Source organism: Piliocolobus tephrosceles, chromosome 2, assembly GCF_002776525.5.
Source record: "Piliocolobus tephrosceles isolate RC106 chromosome 2, ASM277652v3, whole genome shotgun sequence".
Lineage (NCBI taxonomy): Eukaryota > Metazoa > Chordata > Mammalia > Primates > Cercopithecidae > Piliocolobus > Piliocolobus tephrosceles.
In genome coordinates, this window is record NC_045435.1 from 43,516,105 (window position 1) to 43,542,119 (window position 26,015).

Consider the following 26,015-nt stretch of genomic DNA (forward strand, 5'->3'; position numbering starts at 1 on the left):
ACGCCTGTAATCCCAGCACTTTGGGAGGCCAAGGCAGGCGGATCCACTTGTCAGGAGTTGGAGATCAGCCAAGCTAACAATGGTGAATTCCCATCTCTACCAAAAATACAAAAATTAACCGGGCATGATGGCGTGCATCTGTAATCCCAGCTACTCAAGAGGCTAAGGCACGAGAATCACTTTGGGAGGCGGAGGTTGCAGTGAAATGAGATCACGCCACTGCACTCCAGCCTGGGTGACAGAGTAAGGCTCTGTCTCAAAAAGAAAAAAAAAAAAAGAAAGAAAGAAAAAGAAAAAGAAAAAAAGATCCCACCTCCTAAACATCTTGTATTTCCACTTCTCTCCATCACTCCTGCCCCTACCCTGGGTCCCATGCAGAGATGCTTATTCACTGCACAAAGTGCCTGGCTAAGAGGGCTGCGATTCAGCCCTGCCTCTGCTCACTAAGGCTGCCTGTAACTAGACAAGAACCACAACAACCTCCTAATTTGCTGCCTTCAACCTCGTTCAATCCACTTCCACCTAGTAGCAGCCAGAGGGATTCTAAAACACACACTGGTTCACGTCTCACCCTGCTCAAAATGCTTCCATGGTCTTCCATTGCCTTCAGAATACAGAATAGTCAAACTCTCTAGAAAAACATCTAGCTCTTTTTTGATCCGGATTTTCTCTCCCTCAAGTCTTGTCCATTGCCCGGCATCATAAGCTCCTAGCCTTAGTTCTTAGGCAGGGGCTTGCACATCCGGGCCCTGCCATGCCCTCTGCGGCTTTGCACATGGCATCCTTCTATCTGTAACATCCTCCCTGCGTCTTCGCTCCCCTGGGCAAGGATAACTCCTACTAAAGCCTCCTACAAAATCCCAGAGTTGTCCAGCTGCTTGAAGCATTGAGCCTTTGAGCTTTGGGAGAAGTTAAAACATTCTGCTCATAAGACAGTAAGAAGGCGTCAGAAAACCAGGCTCTGGACCTCTGTTGACTTGTCAGTAAAATGGCCCTGGTGTGACCGAGGTCACGTAGCCAGCAAGCGTCGTCGGGGGGACCTGGAACCACAGCTCCTACCTCTACTCCGGCTCCCACTCCAGCTCAGGAGAGCGCACGCGCACAGCGCCCGGCCGCCCAACTTCAGGCTCTGGGCGGGACCTCCGGGCGGCGTGGGCGGGACCGGACTCTCTGGCCCACCCCTCCGTGTCCCCGATGCTCGCCAGTGAACGCCGACGTCATGACGCCGCGTTCCGTAGGGCTCTTACCCGGCTTTGGTGGGTCACGTGAGCTACTTTTCGCGCGAAACCTGGTTGTTGCTGGAGTGGCTGAGAGGATCGTGGTACTGCGATGGCGGTGAGCGCGCTGGCGCGGGGCGGGCGGGATGGTGCGGGCACCCGGGACATGGGTGCGGAGGCTGCGCGCTTCCGGTACTCTAGCCCCGGCCTGGGTTGGCGCTCTGGGTGAGGTGGGGCACCAAGCTCTGGGACGCAGCTGCTTTCTCGCTTGCACCCCGCGTGACGCTAGGCCGCCTGGCGACTCGTCTTCCCACCACTGACCTGGGGCCCTGGGCTCCCTAAGCCGCGCCCAACCCGCTCAACCCCTGTCCTTTATTCACCGCACTCGTGCTTATTGGGCGCCATCTGTATGTCTGGCGCTGAGCGTACAAAAGACAGACCCCCATCTCACTACACTTCTTAAAACTTTTTTTTTCAACTTCCCAATGATCCTTGTTCTGAACGCTACACTGACTTTCGTATTACCTTCTTGTCCCTTTGTCTTGTGTACTGTCTGTTCCACATCTGAGTTCCAGACCTCTTATTTTGGTGGCTCTTCTATGCCATCTCTATCACAATACCTTGCACACTGTGTGTGCTGAAATAGCTCTAATGCTTAAGGGGGAGATAGTAGACAATAAACAGGTAAATAGGGAAATGACATAACCTCAGTGGTTTTTCATGGAGAAAGCACGGTGATGTGGGTGACCCGCTATTTGAGCTGGCTCCTATTTGTTTGGAAGCCACTGGCTCGGATTGCCCAGCAGAGAGCATTCCAGCTGAGAGAACAGCAAGGGCAAAGATCTGGAGGCTGGAAGGGGATTGCTGTGTTGGAGGACAGGAGTCACAGGTGGAGAGAGAGGAGGGAAGAACCCTGATGGTAAAAAGGAAGCTGTATCATGCCTCACCAGCTTCCTAGGTTTCTGACAGCGGCACCTTCTCTTGCAGGAATCATCGGAGTCCTTCACCATGGCATCCAGCCCGGCCCAGCGTCGGCGAGGCAATGAGCCTATCACCTCCAGCCCTGGCCGAAGCTCCCGGCGTACTGATGCCCTGACCTCCAGCCCTGGCCGTGACCTTCCACCCTTTGAGGATGAGTCTGAGGGGCTCCTAGGCACAGAGGGGCCCCTGGAGGAAGAAGAGGATGGAGAGGAGCTCATTGGAGATGGCATGGAAAGGTAATTTCATTCAAGGCCCTGGACTCAGCAGACACTTTTGCAGAGAGCCCATTGTGTGTCTGGTGGCCTGGCTTTGGGAGCTGGGAGCAGATGAATCTGATGGCATTCTTGCCTTTGAGCACAGGTTGATCCAGGGTTCTGGGGAGACAGGTTTACAGAGCCATGATATAGGTTTCTTTAACTTACTGTATGTAACTTGGAAAGACTAGACCCTAAGGTCTGGATAAGCCCAACTCCATAAGCACCCCAGGTGATGCAGAGGTCTCTAATCTGGAGGACTGCAACTCAAAAAGACAGGAAGCAGGAAGCCCAGTGTTTCTTGGTAACTTTTCAAAGGAAAGGTGCATGGGGGAGGAGGGATCAGATAAATAAAGTTTTAGAGTCAATCACACTCGTAATGTGCACCATGCCCTTTGTTAGGAATGGTCTTGTTTATTAGTAAACATGTGTTGGCCGGGCATGGTGGCTCACACCTGTAATCCCAGCACTTTGGGAGGCCGAGGTCAGCGGATCACCTGAGGTCAGGAGTTTGAAACCAGCCTGGTCAACATGGTGAAACCCCATCTCTACTAAAAATAAAAAAAATTAGCCAGGCATGGTGGTGCATGCCTGTAGTCCCAGCTATTCAGAAGGCTGAGGCAGGAGAATCGCTTGAACCCAGGAGGCGTAGGTTGCAGTGAGCCAAGATCACACCACTGCACTCCAGCTTGGGCGACAAGAGTGAAACTCAGTCTCAAAAATAAATAAATAAATAAATAGGCTATCAAGACTTAATGCTAGGAGAGTGGAGTAAGCTCTCCGCATGAGCAAGGCTAGATTTCTATTCCTGCCTTACTCTGCGTTTCCAGCTGGGATCTGGTAGATATGTCAGCAGCGGAGTTGTGTAAATGCCCAGGAGCCTCGTGGAGATGCTCCTTTTGTGCCTTTCCAGCCTTAGCGTGTGTGAGAGTACTGTGCAGGGCGTCCTGCCATCCCTAGGATGTCAGACAGCTGAGGGGCTTTCAAGGGCACTCCAGACTGGATGGATCTTTGCTGTTACCAGTACCACCCCCAACGATGAGACTGCACATGCTGTAGACTGTAGAAGGAATGAGGAGTCTTTGGATAAATCCGCCCTGGACTTGGGGTCACGGCATGGGGCCTGTACAGCTTCCCCATTCTACCCGGTGGAGCTGTTCAGGCCGGATGCCCCTCCTCTGCTGTGTCCTCTCCCTGTCTTGACCCTTTCTCTTTGCTTCTCTTTTCCTTCAGAGAGTGAGAGGCCCTTGGCAGGGGTGTTCTGGGTAGAGGTATCTGAGGGATAGCTGAGCCCAATTACATTTGTTTTTGTGGTTTTTCAAAAAAATTTTTATTGGGCTGTAGTTTTTTAGAGTTTACCCCTTGCAAAAATACAATTCAATGCTAATTCAGTGTAAATTTCCTGAATTATGCAGCCTTCACCACAATCCAGTGTAAGAACAGGGCCATTGTCCCATTGACGTCCCTCCTGCCTGCTTATAGTTCATTCTCAATTCTTACCCAACCCACGGGCAACTGAGAATCCACTTACTGTGGATTCTGGTCATTTCATATAAATTGAATCATATTATATATGCCCTTTTGTGATGGGCTTTTTTCACTTAGTGTGGTTTTAAGGTCTTTCTGTGTTGTTGCATGTGCAGCACTCCATTCCTTTTTGTGGCTGAATCATATTTCTTTGTATGGAGATAACACATCCATTCATCAGTTGATGGACATTGGGTTCCTGAAGCCTTTTGGCGATTATGAATAATGTTGCTATGAACATTCATTACAGGTGTTTTTTTTGTTTCGTGTGTGTGGTTTTTTGTTTGTTTGTTTGTTTTTGAGTTTTGCTCTGTCGCCTAGGATGGAGTGTACTGCCACAATCTCAGCTCACTGCAACCTCCGCCTTGCAAGTTCAAGCAATTCTCCTGCCTCAGCCTCCCGAGTAGCTGGGATCACAGGCATTTGCCACCACACCCGGCTAATTTTTGTATTTTTAGTAGAGACATGGTTTTGGTTTTGCCATGTTGGCCAGGCTGGTCTTGAACTCCTGACCTCAGGTGATCCACCTGCTTCAGCCTCCCAAAGTGCTTGGATTACAGGTGTGAGCCACCACACCCGGCCCGTTACAGGTTTTTATGTGAACGGGTCTTTAATTCTGTTGGCTATGTAGGAGTGAGATTGTTGGTCTTGTGTTGAATCTTTTGAGGAACTGCCGGACTGTTTTCAAAAGCAGCTGCACCATTTTGCGTTCCCACCAGCAACACACAAGGGTTCCACTCTTCCATGTTCTTGCCAACACTGGTCTTTTTAATTCTGGCCATCCCTGCAGGTGTGAAGTGGCATCTCATCCCTGATGGCTAAAGATGTTGAACATTTCTTCGTACGTTTGATTGCTTTATGTGTATCTTCTTCAGAGAAATCCTGGACCCAATTTTTAATTGGGTTGCTTGGCTTTTTATTATTGAGTTGTAAGAGGTTTTTTACTTATTCTGAATATAAGTCCTCTATCAGACATATAATTTGCAGTTATTTTCTCCTCATTCTGGCTTGTCTTTTTCATGTTTTTAATGTTTTCTTTTGAGGTGCAAAAGTGTTGAAATTGGATGTCCAGTTTACCTTTTTTTTTTTTGTATGAACCAATTAGAAGTTTGCTGAGGGCATTTTGTGTGACTTGAGATCCAAGGAGAATTGGACCGATACCTTTTCCCTGAGAACATGGAATAAATCAGACCTGGTCAACTCTGATATCTGCCTGTCTGGGTTCTGCTTGGGGCATCAGCAGCATAAAAAGATGTGTTCTGACAGTAGTTTGACAACATTTATTGCAGAAAAATAGTAGCAGTTTCTCTTATCACCATTTAACTTGAAAAAAGGAGAATTCAAGGGGATTGTCTTGGGAAGGCAGTATGGCATGGGAGAAGGAGCTCTGGGCTTGGACTGTATTTTGACACCCAGGTCTGCAGAGCGACCATAGGCAAAAATCACATCTTCTCCTCAACTACCCATTTCCTCATCTTTCAGATGGAATGACAGTATCTCCCTCTCAGGAAAGAGAGCACTGCAAGGAAGTGCTTTGCACTCATTGGGTGCCTTATTAAGGCATTATTTCTCTTCAGTATCTGAAGGAAGATAATGTGGAAAATGTGTGTCTGATGATCTTGGAGTAGCTCAAAGGGTTGAGACAGTGGGTGGCCATTTCAGAGGGCTGGTTTGGCTGACTGCGTAGAAGCCAGGACATCAGGTTGTTGAAGGCAGCATAGTCAGAGATGGGGAAAGTACAGGGAGAATTCCAGCCCTCACAGGGAGTTGGGTTAGCTCTCTGAAGCTTTTTGGTCTAATGTTTTGTGGTTCCTTGAATTCTTTTATCTTGGTGCATAGAAGCTCTCTGGAGATCTACCTCACCTTTTGTAATTGTGGTGAAATACACATAACAAAATTTACCTTTTTTTTTTTTTTTTTTTGAGACAGAGTCTCACTCTTGTTGCCAGGCTGGAGTGCAGTGGTGCGATCTCGGGTCACTGCAACCTCCGACTCCCTGGTTCAAGTGATTCTCCTGCCTCAGCCTCCCAAGTAGCTGGGACTACAGGCGCCCACCACTGCGCCTGGCTAATTTTTGTATTTTTAGTAGAGACGGGGTTTCACCATGTTGACCAGGATGGTCTCGATCTTCTGATCTCATGAGCCACCCACCTCGGCCTCCCAAAGTTAGAGGCATGAGCCACTGCGCCTGGCCCGAAATTTACCATCTTAACCGTTTTTGTGGTTTTTTTTTTTTTTTTTTGAGATAGAGTTTCACTCTTGTTGCCCAGGCTGGAGTGCAGTGATGCTATCTCGGCTCACTGCAACCTCTGCCTCCCGGGCTCAAAGTGCTAGGATTACAGGCATGAGCCACTGCGCCCGGCCATTTTGTTTGTTTGTTTGTTTGTTTGTTTTCTGAAACAGGGTCTTACTCTGTCACCCAGGCTGGAATGCAGTGGCACGAACATGGCTCACTGCAGCCTCAAATTCCTGCGCTCAAGCAATCCTCCCACCTCAGCTTCCTGAGTAGCTAGGACTATAGGCATGTGCCACCAGGCCTGGGTTATTTTCTTTTATCTTTTCTTTTTTTTTTTTGAAATGGAGTCTCGCTGTGTCGCCACCAGGCTGGAGTGCAGTGGTACAATCTCAGCTCACTGCAACCTCTGTCTCCCGGGTTCAAGTGATTCTCCTGCCTCAACCTCTCGAGTAGCTGGGACTATAGGTGCGTGCCACTACACCCAGCTAATTTTTGTATTTTTAGTAGAGATGGGGTTTCGCCGTGTTTGCCAGATGATCTCGATCTCCTGACCTCATGATCCACCCGCCTCGGTTTCCCAAAGTGCTGGGATTACAGGCATGAGCAACTGCGCCTGGCCGGGGTCTCACTATGTTAAGGCTGTTCTTGAACTCCTGGGCTCAAGTGATCCTCCTGCCTTGGCCTCCCAAAGTGCTGGGATTATAGGCATGAGCCACGGTGCCCAGCCATCTTAACCATTTTTATGTGTATGATTCAGTGGCATTAGGTACATTCATATTGTTGTGCAGCCACACCGCCATCCATCCACAAAACTCTTTGCAGTTTGAAAACTGAAACTGTCTCGGTTAAACACTAAGTCCCCATTCTTCCCAGTCCCTAGCAACCATCATTTTACTTTCTGTTTCTATGAATTTGACTGCTCAATGAGTGGAACCATACAGGATTTGTCCTTTTGTGCCTGGCTTCTTTCACTCAGAATCATGTCCTCAAGGTTCATCCATGTGCCAGCACATGGCAGAGTTTCCTTCTATTTTAAGGCTGCATTGTCCATCATATGGACAGATTGTGTTTTGTTCATTCATTGGAGATCTTTTCTGAGCCTTCTGTGTTTCTGACCTGGAGGTGCTGAACCTACCCACATTGGGGCTCCTGAACCTTACTGAACAGGCCCAGTTCCTGGATGGGGTTTGGTGCTTCGGGTTTTTCTTTTCGGCGGTAACCACATCTGTTTTGGGGCTCCCTCAGGGACTACCGTGCCATCCCAGAGCTGGACGCCTATGAGGCAGAGGGACTGGCTCTGGATGATGAGGACGTAGAGGAGCTGACAGCCAGTCAGAGGGAGGCAGCAGAGCGGGCCATGCGGCAGCGCGACCGGGAGGCTGGCCGGGGCCTGGGCCGCATGCGCCGTGGGCTCCTGTACGGTAGGTCCAGGTGTCTGCCTGCCCGAGGGGCTGGGAAGCTGGGAAGGAGTCCGGGAGGGGAGTAGAGGTGCTGGAGATGACTGCAGTAGCAGGTGTCTCTTGCCTCCCCAGACAGCGATGAGGAGGACGAGGAGCGCCCTGCCCGCAAGCGCCGCCAGGTGGAGCGGGCCACAGAGGACGGCGAGGAGGACGAGGAGATGATCGAGAGCATCGAGAACCTGGAGGACCTCAAGGGCCACTCTGTGCGTGAGTGGGTGAGCATGGCGGGCCCCCGGCTGGAGATCCACCACCGCTTCAAGAACTTCCTGCGCACCCACGTGGACAGCCACGGCCACAACGTCTTCAAGGAGCGCATCAGCGACATGTGCAAAGGTGTGGCTTTCCTCCGCTCCCGCCTCAGCCCCTGTAGCGCCTCCATAAAACCTCCCACAGAAAGTTGTCCCAACCCAGTGAACATGTGAAGCACAGGGCATGTGACTGAGAGATCTGTCAGAGAAACCAAAAGTATCGAGTTTTGCACCAGGGCTCTCCTGCTGGCTGTGCGGTGTCCACATCTGGGCCACCAAAGCATTTTTTTGACAAGCTTGTAAATGGACAAATTTTATATAAAAATCTGGATTACTACTTTGATATTTGTAATAGGAATTGTCTTTTTTTTTTTTGAGATGGAGTTTCGTTCTTGTTTTTGTTTTCCAAGCTAGAGTGCAATGGCGCAGTCGCGGCTCACTGCAACCTCCACCTCCAGGGTTCAAGTGATTCTCATGCCTCAGCTTCCAAAGTAGCTGGTATTACAGGCACGCGCCACCACACCTGGCTAATTTTGTATTTTTAGTAGAAACGGGGTTTCTCCATTTTGGTCAGACTGGTTTCAAACTCCTGACCTCAGATGATTTGCCCACCTTGGCCTCCCAGAGTGCTGGGATTACAGGTGTGAGCCACCATCCCTGGCCAGGAATTGACTTTTAAAAGGGACGTGTAGATCTTGATTCCTGCAATTCTTTCCCCTATTTTCGGGCTGGGTTTGACAGTTTATTCATAGGTTTTCTTCTAGGCTCTTGTAAGGCATTTTGTGTTTATAGCTCTGTAGGCACTCTGCTCGTGTTTAATTTAACCCCCCAGTAACTTTGTACACTATGTGACAGGCCCATTTTACGGAGTGGGGAGTTGAAGCTCAGGCTATGTCACAGCTGAAGTGTGGTAGACCTAGAAGTGAAAGCTGGACTTTCTAGGTCAAAGTCAATGGTCGGGGTGGGTAGGCCTCACTTCTCACACAGACATTGTTGCCCTCCAGCCCGGTTCTCATGCTTCGTTAACTCTCTTCCCACCATGCCCCCTTCTAGAGAATCGTGAGAGCCTGGTGGTGAACTATGAGGACCTCGCAGCAAGGGAGCACGTGCTGGCCTACTTCCTGCCCGAGGCGCCGGCGGAGCTGCTGCAGATCTTTGACGAGGCTGCCCTGGAGGTGGTACTGGCCATGTACCCCAAGTACGACCGTATCACCAACCACATCCATGTCCGCATCTCCCACCTGCCTCTGGTGGAGGAGCTGCGCTCGCTGAGGTGAGCTGAGGGCAAGTGAGGGTGGCAGGTCTGAGCTCAGTGCTAGGTAACTCGGTCGTGATTCCAGAGAGCGCTCGCGGTGTGGGCGGGGCAGGGTGCAGCCAGCAGCAACCTCATCGAAGGTGAGTTGTGGTTGCACAGGAGTGTGATGGGAGGGATCTTCCCAGGCTCGGGGCTGAGCCCAGTTTCCAGGACAGTGTGTTGGGACACCCTCATCTGCAGTCTGGCCTCACCCTAGCTCACGGCTTCTGATGCTCCCTCTGCCTCTGCAGGCAACTGCATCTGAACCAGCTGATCCGCACCAGTGGGGTGGTGACCAGCTGCACTGGCGTCCTGCCCCAGCTAAGCATGGTCAAGTACAACTGCAACAAGTGCAATTTCGTCCTGGGGCCTTTCTGCCAGTCCCAGAACCAGGAGGTGAAACCAGGCTCCTGTCCCGAGTGCCAGTCGGCCGGCCCCTTTGAAGTCAACATGGAAGAGGTGAGAGAGGCCACAGGGCCTGCTGCCAGCTCTCCTTAGGGGTGCCCAGTATGCAGGGCCTTACTGGCCTCTCAGGCTGTGGAAGACCAGTGTGGGCAGCCTCAAGAAGCAAGATAGAATTGTGTGTTGGCCACACCCTGGGGTGGACCCAATCTGTCTGGCCAGTGAGCTTAGTTTGGCCCACACGGTGTTTTTAGGAATTCAAGTCAATATTTAAGTGGGGCAATTTTGTTTAAACCATACAAGTTTATGGCTTCTCTTGAAACATGGGAAGATCTGGCAAACATGGGAAGAAGCAAATAGGTCCTGCTTCTTGCCAGGTTGCTCCTTGAGAATGTGTGCTTACCAGTCTCCAGGGGGCCATCACTTGCGTGGGGCGGCTGCAGTCCCATCGGGACTTCCCCTCAGCTTGTTTCAGGGACCTGCCTGGCTCATGTGGGGCCCCTGGACCATACCAACCTCCTGCACCATATTGAGGAGATGCTGCCAAAGCCTCTGGCCTTAAGGTCTTAGGCACATTACATATGCCTTTGTACTTGAGCTTCCCTGTCTGTAAATGGGCTTGTCGCAGTCCCTGTGGTGGCGCCCAGGCCCCCGACTGCCTTGCTGCTGTGGCTGTTGGCTGTCCTCTTCTCACTGCTCTGCAGTTCTGAGAACTGTCCCAGCTGGAGCCGCCTTGCCAGAAAATGCCTCAGAGGTCCCACCTGTGGCCATCTACAGCCAAAAGCCGACCCCTGCCTCAGGTGGGGCAGCTGCAGGCCAGATGCCTGCTGAGCCACGTCTTTGCTCACTCTTCCCATGCCCTGTCTGTCTCCCTCAGGCCTTGCTTCTCGGGACTTGAGATAGTACCTGGTAGAAGGTTAACAGTTACAGCTATCATTCATGGAGTACTTATCAGTGCCAGGTGGTGGGTGGTTTATTACCTGGTCCTTTTTCACAGCTCATGAGGCAGGAATTGTTACTGGCCCCACTTTTCCAAGTGTTTAGAGAACTGGCTGAGGTCACCCAGCCAGAATGTGGATCAGGTCCACAGCTCAGGCATCTTGATCCAGAGCATGTGCTTTTAACTGCAGTGCGTGTTGTGAGATAATGGACACGAAATGACATGGCACAGTGCTAGCCTGTGATACTTGACAGCGACAGCCAAAACTTCCTGTAACTTACATTTATCAGATGCTGAATTAGGTTGATGAATGTTTGACTCGCTTTAATTCTCATTGTGAGGTTGCAGAGAAGGCACAGAGAGAGGAAGTCACTTGCCCAAGATCACACAGCTTAGACACAGAACCAAGGCAGCCTGGTTCCAGCATTGGTACTCAAGACAGCTCAGCTGTCTTGTACATCATAGAGCAGGTGCTGAGTCTGGCAGTCAGAAGGCATCCCAGAGGGATAGTGGCAGGAGTGGGTACTGTCCACTGATGTGCTAAGTAGCCATGAACTCATTCCTTGCTGTCTTTGGCTCTCCATTTGCCACTCAGGAGTCGGAATCCTGCCTGTTGTCCCGCCTGGTGGGGGATCAAGGTTGGGTGACATAGTAAGTCAGTGCTTTGAGGCCTTCTCTGTGTCCCTCACAGACCATCTATCAGAACTACCAGCGTATCCGAATCCAGGAGAGTCCAGGCAAAGTGGCGGCTGGCCGGCTGCCCCGCTCCAAGGACGCCATTCTCCTTGCGGATCTGGTAGACAGCTGCAAGCCAGGAGACGAGATAGTAAGTGGCCAGGGGCAGGCTGGAAGGGAGCCAAGTTGCAGAGGGAATTGGCAGAAGCAGTTGTGGCTGGGCTGGTGGAGGTGTCTATGGTTGCAGGGGCACTCAGGCTAGGATCTGTTTTTGCATGGCTGAGGCAAAGAACTTTATCTCCTTGGGTGGATGGGTTGTTGGAATGGGGGGTTTAGGAGGGCTTTTACTGAGTTACTCATCTTGATGTCTGTAGTGTGGAGCACTTGCAATAGGAGAAATTGGAGGAAGGCAGCACGGAGGTGGGCCCCCACTCTGCCTGTGGCCCCTCGGTTAGGCTCTGACTTCTTGGCCCCTCCCTTTCCCCAGGAACTGACTGGCATCTATCACAACAACTATGATGGCTCCCTCAACACTGCCAATGGCTTCCCTGTCTTTGCCACTGTCATCCTGGCCAACCACGTGGCCAAGAAGGACAACAAGGTCACTGTAGGGGAACTGACCGATGAAGATGTGAAGATGATCACTAGCCTCTCCAAGGATCAGCAGATCGGGGAGAAGGCAGGTGGAAGGCAGGGGCTGCTAGGATGCTGTGAGGGGACATGGAGGTTTGCTGGGAGTGTGGCAGGCATCTAGGGCTCACTGCTCAAACCTTGCCTTATTCCCCTGGAGCTCAGTTAAGCTTGTCTGGAAGGGAGGCCCCGTGCTCCAGGGGAAGAGGTAAACTCGCATTGGGGATGGGTGAACCTGGTTCTGGCTCCACCATGGGCCAGAGAGGTAGTGGGATAACTTGGATGACCTCTCTGAGCCTGTGTGGTGGGGAGGAGTCCCCTGCTTAGGATAGGGTTGCGACAAGAAGAGCTCTTCCTTCAGCAGATCATTTCGAGTTGTGGTTTGAAATTGGAACAGAGGCAGGGCAATAGGATAATTTGTGTCATGAGGGATTCCTAGGGATCCAGTTGTGGCCAATGGGAATTTTTTCAGAAAAACAACCCAGAATGGTGGTGGTGTTTTGTTTTGTTTTGTTTTTAAATAGAGATGGGGGTCTCACTATGTTGCCCAGGCTGGTCTCAAACTCCTGGTTTGTCTCACACTCCTGGCTCAAGATCCTCCCACCTTGGCCTCCCAAAGTGCTGGGCTTACAGGTGTGAGCCCTTGTGCCCAGGCGGTTGGGCAGTTGGTTTTTAATGTAGACAATCTTACTGAAGGATGAGGAGATGGGGATTTATGTTGCAGAAATATGGATTACTTAAACAGAACATCAAATTTTTGTTGATAAAAGTCCTTTGCTGTTTCTCCCACAGTACCTCCATCCTGCCCCCAGAGCACTGCGTGTTCTCAAGCTCACTGCTCTCCCCTTTCTCTTGCTTCCTTCCTCACTTTCTCAGTCAACTTCCTTTTTTTTTGAGATGGAGTCTCTCTGTCACCCAGGCTGGAGTGCAGTGGTGCAGTCTCAGCTCACTGCATTCCTGGGTTCAAGTGATTCTCGTGCCTCAGCCTCCCGAGTAGCTGGGATTACAGGCACGCATCACCGCACCTGAGGAATTTTTGTATTTTTAGTAGAGACATCATCATGTTGGCCAGGCTGGTCTCGAACTCCTGACCTCAGGTGATCCACTTGCCTCAGCCTCCCAAAGTGCTGGAATTACAGGCACGAGCCACCATGCCCGGCCTTCAAGTCAACTTGAAGTTCAGTTTTTAATGCAGAGCAGTTTCGTTTTCCCTTTAGCCTCCACTCTTCTGCTACCCTCTGGCAACATAAAATTCAGATCCCATTTGGCTTCTTCAGCGAACTGGATGATTTCCTTCTCATGTATGTTAAACCCCCCAGGGACAGGAGCCATCGCTGGCTTAATCATCTCTGTCCCCAGAGCCTGGCTGCAGGAGGCCCTGAGTAACTCTGAAGGAATGGATGGTGGGGTAAGGAGAGCTGCGTCCAGGCTGCAGGCCAGCTGATAGGTTGTTTTGGTTGTTTCTCTCCATCCACCTTCCCCTGAAGCCTGTGGAGCCCCCTTTCTTGGTTCCTTTGTGGCATGGCTATGGTTGCCCCTTCCTTTTCCTCCTCACCCATCACATTTACCCATGTCTGCCTGCCACTTAATATTCCTACACGTGCATGGTTTGTTCTGTTCCTTTCTTTACTCCTTGAGGCATGTTCTGCAAGTGGGCAGGGTAGTTTTGTGTCTCAGTTCCTTTTCTCAAGTGTATTGTGTGTCTTTGCATCTACTGTGAGAAGCTGCTACAGGCTAGATGCAAACCCAGTAGGGGCAAAGCATCCAGCATGTGTGGGCTTACACGTTACTGTCATTGTTCAGGAAAGCTCCAGAAATGCATCCCTGGCATGGGTTGGTATTGGTGCCATTCCTTCCCAGCTCTTGGCCATCTAACCTAGTCTGTGAAAATTGGGTTCCCATAGGAGAGGTGGGTGTTTCTCAGCCTCAGGAGGCCAAGAGCTTCAGTTCAGCCAACACACATTCATTCCTGGAAGACCTGCTAGGGCCAAGTTCTGGGGATACAATGGTGAGTAAGTCAGATATGACGTTTGTCTCAGAGCTCATATTTTACTAGGGTTCCCAATAATAGGAAATAGACAAGATCTTTTCACGTAGTTTTACATGCGAGCAAGACAGTCACACAGGCAAAGAAAGCCAGGACCTCTTAGCCTTCTACCCTCACCACCTGCAGAGGCTCATGAGTGCTACCACGGTGGACACCTTTGCAGAATTTCATCCAGATGTTTGAGCCAATTTCTTCAGGCTTGGGTGGACTTGGCCCTGCTGGGGTCTTGCAGTCCCTAGGCAGCTGGGCCACCTGTGTCCCACATGCTTATCTGTGTCAGTGCCTACCACGCCAAAGGAGCTGCATGCTTCAGGAACACCCTTCTGGCACCTTCTCTTTGCCGTGATCTTCAACCACTAATCTCCCACTCTGTTGATTGAAGAGGTGAGAGACCCATAGGTGAGCGTGTGGTGGGCATGGCATGCCTGGGCACTAATATGGCATCTGCCCAGGCCATCCCCATGTGCCTGTGGAGCCCCAGGTTCCAGAATGACTTGTTCCCCAAATGGAGGCAGCCGTGCCCCACTCCCGTGTCTTGATGCCTGCTATTTGTGTCTGCATTGAGCACCTTCCTCCCTTATTTGTCCCCAGCTGACTTCTGTCTTCTGCAGATTCCACCTCCAGCAGGAAGCCTTGCAGACTTCTGCAACTGACTTTTCGTATTTGTTTTTATTTTGAGTTACTTATCCTTGAGGGATCAGGAGACTTCACATAGAAATCCGGGTGCTTTTTGAAAATCCAAGATCTGTGGGTGCTGTCTCTGTGTTCCTCTCTGGTAGTGCTGACGGAGCCGAGGCATAGCTGCCCTTGCAGGCGGGACCTGTGTCCCCAGGTTTATTCTGTCTCCTACTCTGTCAGTTTCACAGCCCTGCCTGCCTTCCGTGGGCCCTGGACACTGATCGAGTGAAGTATTAAAGAGATCAGGGTCATGCCTAACACTTAGATTTTAAAGCATGCAGCCTGAAGCCAGATTTTTTAGGTTTGAATTTTGGCCTAATCCTTAGGATGGTCAGATGAGTCACCCTTATCTATAGAAATGAGAGGATGAGAATAAACACTCATAGAGATGTTATAAAGATTGAATAAATTAGTGCATATAAAGTACTTGGCTGTTGGCGAGTGCTCAGTATCTGGCTGTTATTGCACATGGCTACAAGAGTTAAACTATTTGTACAAAAACTGGATGGAAGAGCCTGTGACAGGCGTGCAGAAAGCATAAGCAGCCAGTAAGTAGGAAAAAAATAGCTTGGAGTCTGGTGCTTTAGGTATTTTACATAACGTTATCTCAGGCTCATGGAACCCATGCAGGTGGGTGCTTTATCTCCATTTGCTGGGTGGCACTCACAGTACCCACTCAGTTGGGCACTCTATCCCTGTTTGCTGGGTGTGGAGACTAAGGAGTGCTAAGAAGCAGCACAGCTAGAGCCATGAGGAGCATGAGCTTTGGATTCAGATGCATCTGGGGTCGAGTCTTGCCTCTCCTCTAGGAGAAAATGTTTTGACCTGAGCCTTGGTTTCCTCTGTAGAATGGAGAGAAACAAGGTTATTATGAGAATTACATGAGGTAATTCATGGAAAGTACTGTTATTCCCTGGCAGGTCTGGGATTTGATTCTGCCCCACTTTCCAGCCATTAAATTAGCCTGTTACTCTCTCCTGGAGTAACTGGGTCAGCAGTGGAAGGCACAGCAGGCAGTGTAGGCATTCGCACATTTGCGCTCCTTGCCCTCCAGTCCCATGGGGAAGTCCCCCTGGATGTAGTGGTTGCTTTACAGGAGGGGGATTGAGTTGGGCAGTCTGCCCTGCATAGCAAACAGGAAAGCTCTTGGCCCTGGAGGGAGACATTACCTCATCCTGCAAGGTTGCTCGCTACAAAAACTACACAGGGAAATGAGCTGGGTTAAGAGGAGTCAAGGACTGGCAGTCTTGGCACATCCAGCACGAGGTGTTTTGGGGCGTGAGAGATCCGTGGAGGTTTGCCCAGCATCTGCAGCACAAAGTAAGGGTTTCATAAGGGAGTCATTATATTTACTGAAGACTTAGTATCTGCTTGGCATTGTCTAGGTAATTTCTAGATAGCAGTGGTCCTATGAGATAGGTTTCATCTGTGCCCGTTTTACTGATGAATAAACTAAGGCACAAGAGGTTAGATAAGTTGGCCACAGTCACATAGCAAGTGGCAGAGTCAGCAGCCTGGCTTGAGTCCATGCTCCCAGTGACTGTATTGTGCCAACAGTTGGTGAGTTTATTTGGTTATTGTGAGTTCCATGGGCACTCTGTGGCATAAGGCCTGGCCCACATTTTAAAACACTGTACAGAAAACTTCAAACAGGTATGTGGAATTGTGTAATGAACTTTGACTATTTGTCTTAGTCCATTTTCTGCTGCTACAACAGAATACCATAGACTGCGTAATTTATAATGAACAGAAATTTATTGGCTTATGGTTCTAGAGGCTGGGAAGTCCAAAATTGAAGGCTGGCATCTGGCAAGGGCCTTCTTGCTGTGTCATCCCATGGCAAAAAGGTGAGAGTTAAAGAGACAGAGTGAGAGCCCAGAGGGGGCCAGACTCATCCTTAGGGACCTACTCCCTGGATAGCAGTGCTTTTATTTTCCATTCATAAGAACAGATCCCTCATGGCCTGTTCACCCCTTAAAGGTCCCACCTTTTAATACTGGTAAATGGGGGATTAAGATGCCAACACATGGCCGGGCGCAGTGGCTCACGCCTGTAATCCCAGCACTTTGGGAGGCCGAGACGGGCGGATCACGAGGTCAGGAGATCGAGACCATCCTGACTAACACGGTGAAACCCTGTCTGTACGAAAAATACAAAAATTAGCCGGGCGCGGTGGCGGGCGCCTTTAGTCCCAGCTACATGGGAGGCTGAGGCAGGAGAATGGCGTGAACGCGGGAGGCGGAGCTTGCAGTGAGTGGAGATTGCGCCACCGCACTCCAGCCTGGGCGACAGAGCGAGACTCTGTCTCAAAAAAAAAAAAAAAAAAAAGATGCCAACACATGCTTTCTGGGGGGTACATTCAAACTGTAGCACTCTACCCAGCTTCCACAGCTGTCATAGTCACAGCCCATCGTGTTTTCTTAATGCACCACCCATTCACCCTTAGTATATTTCAAGACAAATTTCAGGCATGCTGTTTTTTTCTGTAACTACATCAGTATGTATATGAAAAAGAAAAAGCTCTTTTTGAATAAAGCTAACCACACTACCATTATCTCACTTTAAGAGATAATTAACAATTCCTTAATATCCAGTATTCTGTTGGTGTTCACATTTTCCTGATTATCTTACCCCTTCCCCCTGTTTTTTGCAGCTTCTTGGAGTCATTATCCAAATAAGGTCCGTAAATTGTGATTGGTTGATGTCTCTTAAGTCTCATAATCGTTAGATCTTTTCTCCATCTCTTTTTCTCCTTGTAATTTTTTGTGAAAGAAACTGGGTCATTTGTCCTGTTGAGCCTTGCAGTGGAGATGTTACTAATTATGTCCCCATTAGACACATGCCTCTGTCACCTGTGTTTTCTGTAATTTGGCAGTCAGGCACTGAAGCCTAGTCAGATAAATGGCTGCTTATTTTCTTTGACTTACTAGTTTTAAAAATAATGAATTGGTTCCCAGGTGAACTGGGTATCATAACAGACGAATAGGCCCACTGGGTGTTGAGGTTTCCACGCTGCAGGTGTCATCCCTACGATGCTCAAGTGTCCCTTTTTTGCCAGCGTGAACCTATTCATGTTGGCTCTTGAGTTCTGTTGACATGACCTTGGTTGTCTTTGAGTGCTATTTTGCTTTCTGGTAGAAGATAATGCAGGCTTCTTTTGTACATTTCCTGCCCCAGACCTGGTATCGGACATTTCTCCAAGAAGCCCTGTGGGAAGTGTTACTTTCTTTCAGAGGGAGATAGTAGTTAGAGATACCTCTAAAGCTGCATGAATTTGGTGGTGCAGGCAGGACACAGGATGGGGTGTCTCCCCTCCACCTTCAGGGCTGGTTTTCCTGCCTTGGTGCCCTCTCCCCAGGGGAGGGCCAGTGCTTTCTGAGCTCCTTTGTCCTGTAAAGAGGGAAGGATGTGGGTGTGGCCAGTGCAGGGGGGTATGAAGGATGAAAGTCATCAAAACACGGCTGTGCTGCAGGTAGAGTTGGAAGCAGTCTCCTACAAGCAAGAAATGTCTTTGATGTCTCTGATTCTGTCTTTAAAATTCATGAAGATTTTGCTCTCTCCCTGTCTCTTTCTTTCTCTCACACACACACTGAAATAGAGAGAAATGTTCCAGTGACTCACCAGTTAGAATTACACATCTCCCAGATGTGCCACATTTAATGCATTGATGAGGCAGGCACTTGCATGAACTGTCGCATTTGTACCCACCCTTCTGTGAGTTGGGTGTTGCCTTCTCTCTTTCCAATATGAGGAAACTGAGGCTTGGGGTAGGCCAGTGCCATGACAGACCTGGTTCTCGTCTCATTTCTGCTCTTGGTCTGTGATCTTGGGAAAGGCCTTTCTGAAATATGTCAAGATTAGGGGTTCAGATTAAGGTTTTTCTAATCTCCAAAGTTCTGTGATTCTTGGGAAGAGCAAACTAATGAAAAGCTTTAGAGTCGGGCAGGGCCTGATGCAGTTGCAGCAGTTGTGGAAGTGGGTATCTTTGAGCTGGGGATGTCCTGGTTCCCTGATGCCAGAGCATGTGGGTGACCTACTCGGTGAGTATCTGTTCCCATTCCTGTCGTCCTCCCTCCCTTTCTCAGATCTTTGCCAGCATTGCTCCTTCCATCTATGGTCATGAGGACATCAAGAGAGGCCTGGCTCTAGCCCTGTTTGGAGGGGAGCCCAAAAACCCAGGTGAGCACCCACCTTTCCTCTGCAAAGGTGTTAGCAGCTTTCTCTTTGAGGTGCCAGCATTCAAAGAATGAATGACAGTGTTTTTAAAGCCTGGGTGCTGGGGAAAAGAATGCATTAAAAGATGGTCTGGCTGGGTGTGACTTGTTCTTCAAGGGAGAGGGTGGCCCTGAGTTGCGCATTCTGGGTGTCGGGCTGTTGGTCAGGGAGCCAGTGTCTGCCTGCTTTTGTGATTTAAGCAAATGAGTCTTTGCTTCTCTTCTATTTAAAAAATACTTTGTCTTTTAAAAAGCTGTTTTAAGTACAAAGATACTGTTGACACATGGGTATGTATTTATATTACACTTTTATAGAACACTAAAAGTCACAGGTGAGGCTGATCTCCCCATTGACCTCCCCTTCTCATCCTAGTCTCTCCCTTTGTGGCCATTTACAATTACACAGCAAACACAGGGTTTCGTGACTACATGCATTTATGTGTACAACCACAGCATCCCCTGTGTGTGCCCAGTGCTGTGCCTGTGCAAAGCGCACCCCGCCAAGCTCTCCCGCTCAATGCCACACTGCGGCATCTTTTCTTGTTAGTGCATACAGAGCAAGTGCATTCTTTTAAATGACTGTATCGTGTCACCGGATAATGCAGTTTATTTAGCTCTCCCTTTGGAGAACACCTAGATTGTTTCTGGTATTTCACATTCGCCAAGGACATCTCATGCATCCCTCCTCTGAACCCATGTGTGTGTCCCTGGGAGCGCCCAGAGTAGGACTGCATGGCGTAGGGTATTGTATCCCTTTCGAGAGAGACTGTGCCTTACCATTCATAACAAGTAGGCTGAGGAATTGGTAGAGGATGCAACTGTGCCCTCCTCCTCTCACTTCCCACTCTCCCCCTCCCCCGCTTCCACTCATTCCCTCCAGGTGGCAAACACAAGGTACGTGGCGATATCAACGTGCTCTTGTGTGGAGACCCTGGCACAGCGAAGTCGCAGTTTCTCAAGTATATTGAGAAAGTGTCCAGCCGAGCCATCTTTACCACCGGCCAGGGGGCGTCGGCTGTGGGCCTCACGGCGTATGTCCAGCGGCACCCTGTCAGCAGGGAGTGGACCTTGGAGGCTGGGGCCCTGGTTCTGGCTGACCGAGGAGTGTGTCTCATTGATGAATTTGACAAGGTGGGTCCCTGGGTCATGGAGGCTGATGGGACTCGGGGTGTGTATGTGGGCTTGGGCCTTAGCGAGGGGAATGGTGTTAATGGGATGCATTGGGACCTCGTTGGAGACTTAGTGGTAGGAGCATGAACCATGCTAAGGGCCGGCCATTTTAATCTTGCAGATGAACGACCAGGACAGAACCAGCATCCATGAGGCCATGGAGCAACAGAGCATCTCCATCTCGAAGGCTGGCATCGTCACCTCCCTGCAGGCTCGCTGTACCGTCATTGCTGCCGCCAACCCCATAGGTGCAGCAGGCACCCTGACTGCTGGGGCTGGGGTGGGACACAGGGAGGTCCCGCCTGCTTGAATCGGGAGCCCACTGGGTCCCCAGGAGCTGATCTGAGGAAGTCATTGGGCAACAGAGGGTTCTCCTCTTCTGCATATTCTGCCAGAGTGGGGAACAGTGAAAGTGGGACCTGGGACACCTGGGTTTCCTGTCATGTTCCTGGATCCACCTTGGATGTTCTCAGAAGGCATAGGAGGAGAGCCCAGCGCCCCACTGGCCGGGATGGAGTTGGCTGTTGGTCTCAGCAGCAAATGCTAGAAGAACCCAGGCTCTGTCACCCACTGTGTTCTTGGCTTTTCCTTCCGGGGAAGCAGTTATGCTTTCTGTCTAAACTAGGCTATTTTGGGCATTGCTTGGGGGAAGCTCTTTGCTGTCTCAGACAGCAGGTGCTAAGTACCCACCCATGTCTTCCTCTTCCACTGTCCTTATCCCCTTCTGCCATCAAAGCGGCCTGGGGTCGCTGAGATGGGAGGATAGGGGAATCCATCCTGATAGAGATGCTCCCCTGTGTTTTAGGAGGACGCTACGACCCCTCGCTGACCTTCTCCGAGAATGTGGACCTCACAGAGCCCATCATCTCACGCTTCGACATCCTGTGTGTGGTGAGGGACACTGTGGACCCAGTCCAGGTACAGCTCGCATGTGCCCAGTTTCCTTGCACTGTGGTTTGGGGACCTCAGGTGAGGCTTGGTGTCATACAGTGTGTCCAGCACAGGGGACGGGCGCTGCAGGGGCCGTAACCTATTTTCCAGGCCTGTTCCCTCAGTCTCTTCTCATGTCCAGAAGTCACCCTGATTTCTCTTTCCTTCACAGCACCCCCAACCCAGACCCAGAATAACTCACAATCCACCAAATCCTATTGTCCCAACTCCTGAACCTGCCCACCTCCCTCGCTTCTGCCTCTGACCTGAGGCACTACCATCATCTGAATTGGCCTCCTGGCACCCACATAGACTGTCTTCCAGTTGAAGGCATAAATCAGATCAGCCCCATCCTTAACAACTGCTCGAGGCTTTCTGCTGTCACCAGAATAGAATCCATGGTCCTCCCCTCCAGCCCGCACCCACCATCTCTGCAGCTACCTCCTCCTCGCTCCCTTCTCTCACCTGCCCCTACCCTTCTGTCTGTCAAAAGGGCTGAGCCTTGGGGCTCTCTTATGCTCCTTGCTCCTGGCACATGCACTCCCACACTGTCACATGACTTGCATCTCATCATTGTCATCTCAGTTCCCTGTCCTTCAGGGATGAGCTTTGCTGGGCACCCTTAGCTAGAGGCATCTCCTTGGTCCCTTGATCCCATCACTCTATTTTTCTTCTGAGCATACTTTCCATAATCAATTTTTAAGACGATTTGTTTCCTGTCTCCTTGTGGAGGTGGGCCCTGTGGGGACTCTGTCCCATTGTCTGGTTTGCCCCCCACACCCAGAACTGCCCTGCACATGGTCAGTGTAGTCAGTCTGGTTGAAAGAGCGTCTCCCTTGTAGGGCATACACGTGGCTCTTCTCCAGCCACTGACCTCCCCAAGGTCACGCCCACCCACAGTCAGACCTACCCTCTCATGGCTTGTCTTAGGATGAGATGCTGGCCCGCTTCGTGGTGGGCAGCCACGTCAGACACCACCCCAGCAACAAGGAGGACGAGGGGCTGGCCAACGGCAGCGCCACCGAGCCCGCCATGCCCAATACATATGGTGTGGAGCCCTTGCCCCAGGAGGTCCTGAAGAAGTACATCATCTATGCCAAGGAGAGGGTCCGCCCAAAGCTCAACCAGATGGACCAGGACAAAGTGGCCAAGATGTACAGTGACCTGAGGAAAGAATCTATGGTGAGAGCCCAGGCAGAGCCAGGAGGTGCGGTGCAGAGAAGGAAGTGCAGTATGAGCCTTCTGACCGATGCAGCAGGGGCGGCGGCCGGTCAGGCCAAAAGGTGCCAGAGCAGGGAGGCATTAAAAAAAATGAAGGTGCCGGGCGCGGTGGCTCAAGCCTGTAATCCCAGCACTTTGGGAGGCCGAGACGGGTGGATCACGAGGTCAGGAGATCGAGACCATCCTGGCTAACACGGTGAAACCCCGTCTCTACTAAAAGAGTACAAAAAACTAGCCGGGCGAGGTGGCGGGCGCCTGTAGTCCCAGCTACTCCGGAGGCTGAGGCAGGAGAACAGCGTAAACCCGGGCGGCGGAGCTTGCAGTGAGCTGAGATCCGGCCACTGCACTCTAGCCTGGGCGACAGAGCAAGACTCCGTCTCAAAAAAAAAAAAAAAAAAAATGAAGGTGCCAGGCATGGTGATTCATACCTGTAAATCCCAGCATTTTGGGAGGCCGAGGAGGGAGGATCATGATGTCAGGAGTTCAAGACCAGCCTGACCAACATGGTGAAACCCAAAACTTAGCCAGGCGTGGTGGCACACGCCTGTAATCCCAGCTACTCAGGAGGCTGAGGCAGGAGAATCACTTGAACCTGGGAGGCAGAGGTGGCAGTGAGCTGAGATCGCACCTCCGCACTCCAGCCTGGGTGACAGAGTGAGACCCCATCTCAAAAACAAAAAAACGAAGGTTGGGTACAGTGATTCATGCCTCTAATCCCAGCACTTTGGGAGGCCAAGGCAGGAAGATTGCTTGAGGTGAGTTCAAGACCAGGCTTGGCAACATAGTGAGGCCCTTTCTCTACAAAAAATGTTTTAAAACTTAGCTGGGCCTGGTGGTTTGTGCCTATAGTCCCAGCTACTCAGGAGGCTAGGGAAGAAGGATCTACTTGAGCCCAGGAGTTGAAGCTACAGTGGGCTATGATGGCACCACTGCACTCTAGCCTTGGTGACAGAGTGAGACCCTGTTTCAAATAAAAATAAAAACAAAAAGTGATAGGTATTAATATATACCTTAACCATTTTGTTTTAGATGAAATTTAAATGTGCATTCATTTGTCTCGGTATAGGGCCGGGGCCTTAATTGTTGACGTGCTTTACGCAAATGAACAAAAGTTCTTTGGCTCATTCATAGTGGATCGGAAACTTAAAGGTAGCTTGCAAGCCATGGGAATGCCGAGTTTTTGTAGATTGCTGCCTCAGCCACACCCAATCAACACAGCAGCTTTTTAAATTTCGGCCTTTTAACTTTACCAAGTTTTTTCAGATCATTCAATTTAGTTTTCCTACAAACAGCTACTTTTTTTGCACTTACATTGCACAGGATTATTCGATATTTAGTGTGTGACAATAACCAATAGAGTTGGCCACAAATATAACAGCCTCTGAGATGTATAGAAGTCAGCTGGCGGGAGCAGAACTGTGCAGGTGTGATGGTGACAGGCCGTAAGCATGCAGCGTCCACTGGCATCCTCCAGTTTGGAGGAGGGATAGGAAGTGTCCATTCACTGGGCAGCGCAGTCAAGCATTCTGCATTTCTGCTGTGGCGCTGTCAGATGGGTCTTCTTGGCTCTGGGTGCTAAGAGCGCCGATGCTTTACTTTCCTTGCCTCTCTTTCCTGCCCGTAAAAGACCTGACGTGCTTCTCTCCAGGCAACAGGCAGCATCCCCATTACGGTGCGGCACATCGAGTCCATGATCCGCATGGCGGAGGCCCACGCGCGCATCCATCTCCGGGACTATGTGATCGAAGACGATGTCAACATGGCCATCCGCGTGATGCTGGAGAGCTTCATAGACACGCAGAAGTTCAGTGTCATGCGCAGCATGCGTAAGGTAGGTGTGTTCCGAGGTAGGGGCCTGACGAGCAAGCTCAGAGAAGGAGGCCACACGTGGGTATCCAAGGCTCTGGCCTGGACGTGCACCCAGCAGTGGCAGCCTGTCTGACCTGGGTGCTAGCACATCGGGTAAAGGGAGTGTGGCAGGCATAGTGGGAGTGGGTGTTTGACTGAGGCTTTTTTCCTGCAGACTTTTGCCCGCTACCTTTCATTCCGGCGTGACAACAATGAGCTGTTGCTCTTCATACTGAAGCAGTTAGTGGCAGAGCAGGTGACCTATCAGCGCAACCGCTTTGGGGCCCAGCAGGACACTATTGAGGTTCCTGAGAAGGACTTGGTGGATAAGGTATGGGCCCAGAAGGGAGGTGAGGGTCAGGGTTTGCTGCCTTGGGAGCTGCCAGTCCCCTGACGGGGGCTCTGTCTTACTGGGTCATGAAGTGGGTGGGCCATTTATTGAATGCTTACAGTCTGTTGAGTCCAGTTCTGTGCCTGTAGTCTGACAGCAGGGGAATGAGGTGAGTCTTGTTACTGCCTTCCTGTTGTACAGAGGTGGAGATAGATACAGGGCAGCCAAGTAACTTGTCTCAGTTTACACGCGCAGCTTGCACAGCAGAGATTTGAAGCCCCTTAATCGACCTCTCCACTCCTGGATATTTTCCTCCCATAAATGGAGGTGATGGTGTCTGAAAGTGCATTGTAACTCGGGTGCTCTGGAAACAGCCTGTTCTCACACCACTGATGGCTCACTGGACACTTCCTCCTTGCAGGCTCGTCAGATCAACATCCACAACCTCTCTGCATTTTATGACAGTGAGCTTTTCAGGATGAACAAGTTCAGCCACGACCTGAAAAGGAAAATGATCCTGCAGCAGTTCTGAGGTCCTGCGCCATCCACAAAGATTCCCTGGGATTCTGGTTTGAGGCAGTCAGACTGATCAGTGCCCTCTGTGCTTTATGGGAACAAAACCAGAGCACTCGATGAACTTGGGGTGCTAGGGTCAGGGCTTGTAGCAGGATGTCTGGCTGCACCTGGCATGACTGTTTCTCCAAGCCTGCTTTGCGCTTCTCACCTTCTGGGTGGGATTCCTTGCCAGTGTGTCTTACTTGGTTGCTGAACATCTTGCCACCTCCGAGTGCTTTGTCTCCACTCAGTACCTTGGATCAGAGCTGTGAGTTCAGGATGCCTGCACGTGGTTTAGGTGTTAGCCTCCTTACATGGATGTCAGGAGAGCTGCTGCCCTCTTGGTGTGAGTTTCGTATTCAGGCTGCTGCTGCAACCTTTGGCCAGAGAGCTGGTTGAAGATGTTTAATCCTGCAGGTTTCTGTGTCCCTGTGGTGGAAGAGGGCACAACAGTGCCAGTGCAGCAGCCTGGGCTCCTCAGTCGCAGGGATGGGATGTGAGTTATATGGATTATCCACTCATTACCAGCTGCCATTGCTGCCTGTTTCCCCACTCTCTTACTCGTGCATTCAGTTTGGTTTCTGTAGTTTTAATTTTTAATAAAGTTGAATAAAATATAAACGCCGGTATCTGTTGGCTTCCATTCTGCTTTAATAAGTAACCTGGACTTCCTCTGAAGGCTCTTTCCACCTTCTCCCTTTAGAGTTCTATAGGAGATAGGTTGGGTTTAAAAAGCTGTTTTGTTTGTGGATGTAGAGAAAGCAAAAATGATACGGATGTCCCCATGGAACTTGGTTTGCTGTTACTGCCTCTGTGATATCTAAGTGGAATTCATGGAAATCTTAGTTAGACATATGTATAGAAAGACTAGAGGTGGTGTAGCCCACCTCTCAATGGGGCAGTACCATCCACCACCTCACCCAGAGATGCTGATGGGCTGCCGGAGGGATTGCGGTTCCCAGATCGGGTTCTGACATCTGTCTTGTCCAAGTTTTCCCTTCTTGAACTTTTTTTTTTTTTTTTTTTGAGGTAAGTTCTTAGTCGCCCAGGCTAGAGTGCAATGGTACAGTCATAGCTTACTGCAGCATCGACCTCCCAGGCTCAAGCAATCGTCCCAAGTAGCCTGGACTACAGGCATGCACCACTACGCCTGGCTA

At 50.5% G+C, this 26,015-nt stretch overlaps 1 protein-coding gene across 1 annotated transcript; it reads left to right on the plus strand.

Annotated features, from left to right (window-relative positions):
- The first annotated feature begins 1,086 nt into the window (after positions 1-1,086).
- MCM2 (minichromosome maintenance complex component 2) lies at positions 1,087-25,479 on the plus strand. Its single transcript, XM_023215424.1, has 16 exons — positions 1,087-1,335; positions 2,205-2,434; positions 7,461-7,636; positions 7,748-8,008; positions 8,977-9,196; positions 9,469-9,676; positions 11,251-11,385; positions 11,722-11,913; positions 18,675-18,768; positions 19,684-19,934; positions 20,095-20,221; positions 20,779-20,891; positions 21,834-22,085; positions 23,773-23,955; positions 24,148-24,303; positions 24,725-25,479. The coding sequence occupies exons 1-16, from the start codon at positions 1,330-1,332 to the stop codon at positions 24,833-24,835; spliced, it is 2,715 nt and encodes a 904-aa protein (XP_023071192.1). The 5' UTR covers positions 1,087-1,329; the 3' UTR covers positions 24,836-25,479.
- Positions 25,480-26,015: the final 536 nt, after the last annotated feature.

Bases quoted from the DNA above. Each gene is read 5' to 3' on its own strand.
- MCM2 (XM_023215424.1), top strand. The intron at 7,637-7,747 runs GTAGGTCCAGGT...TTGCCTCCCCAG, and splicing joins GCGCCGTGGGCTCCTGTACG to ACAGCGATGAGGAGGACGAG. The intron at 24,304-24,724 runs GTATGGGCCCAG...TCCTCCTTGCAG, and splicing joins AGAAGGACTTGGTGGATAAG to GCTCGTCAGATCAACATCCA.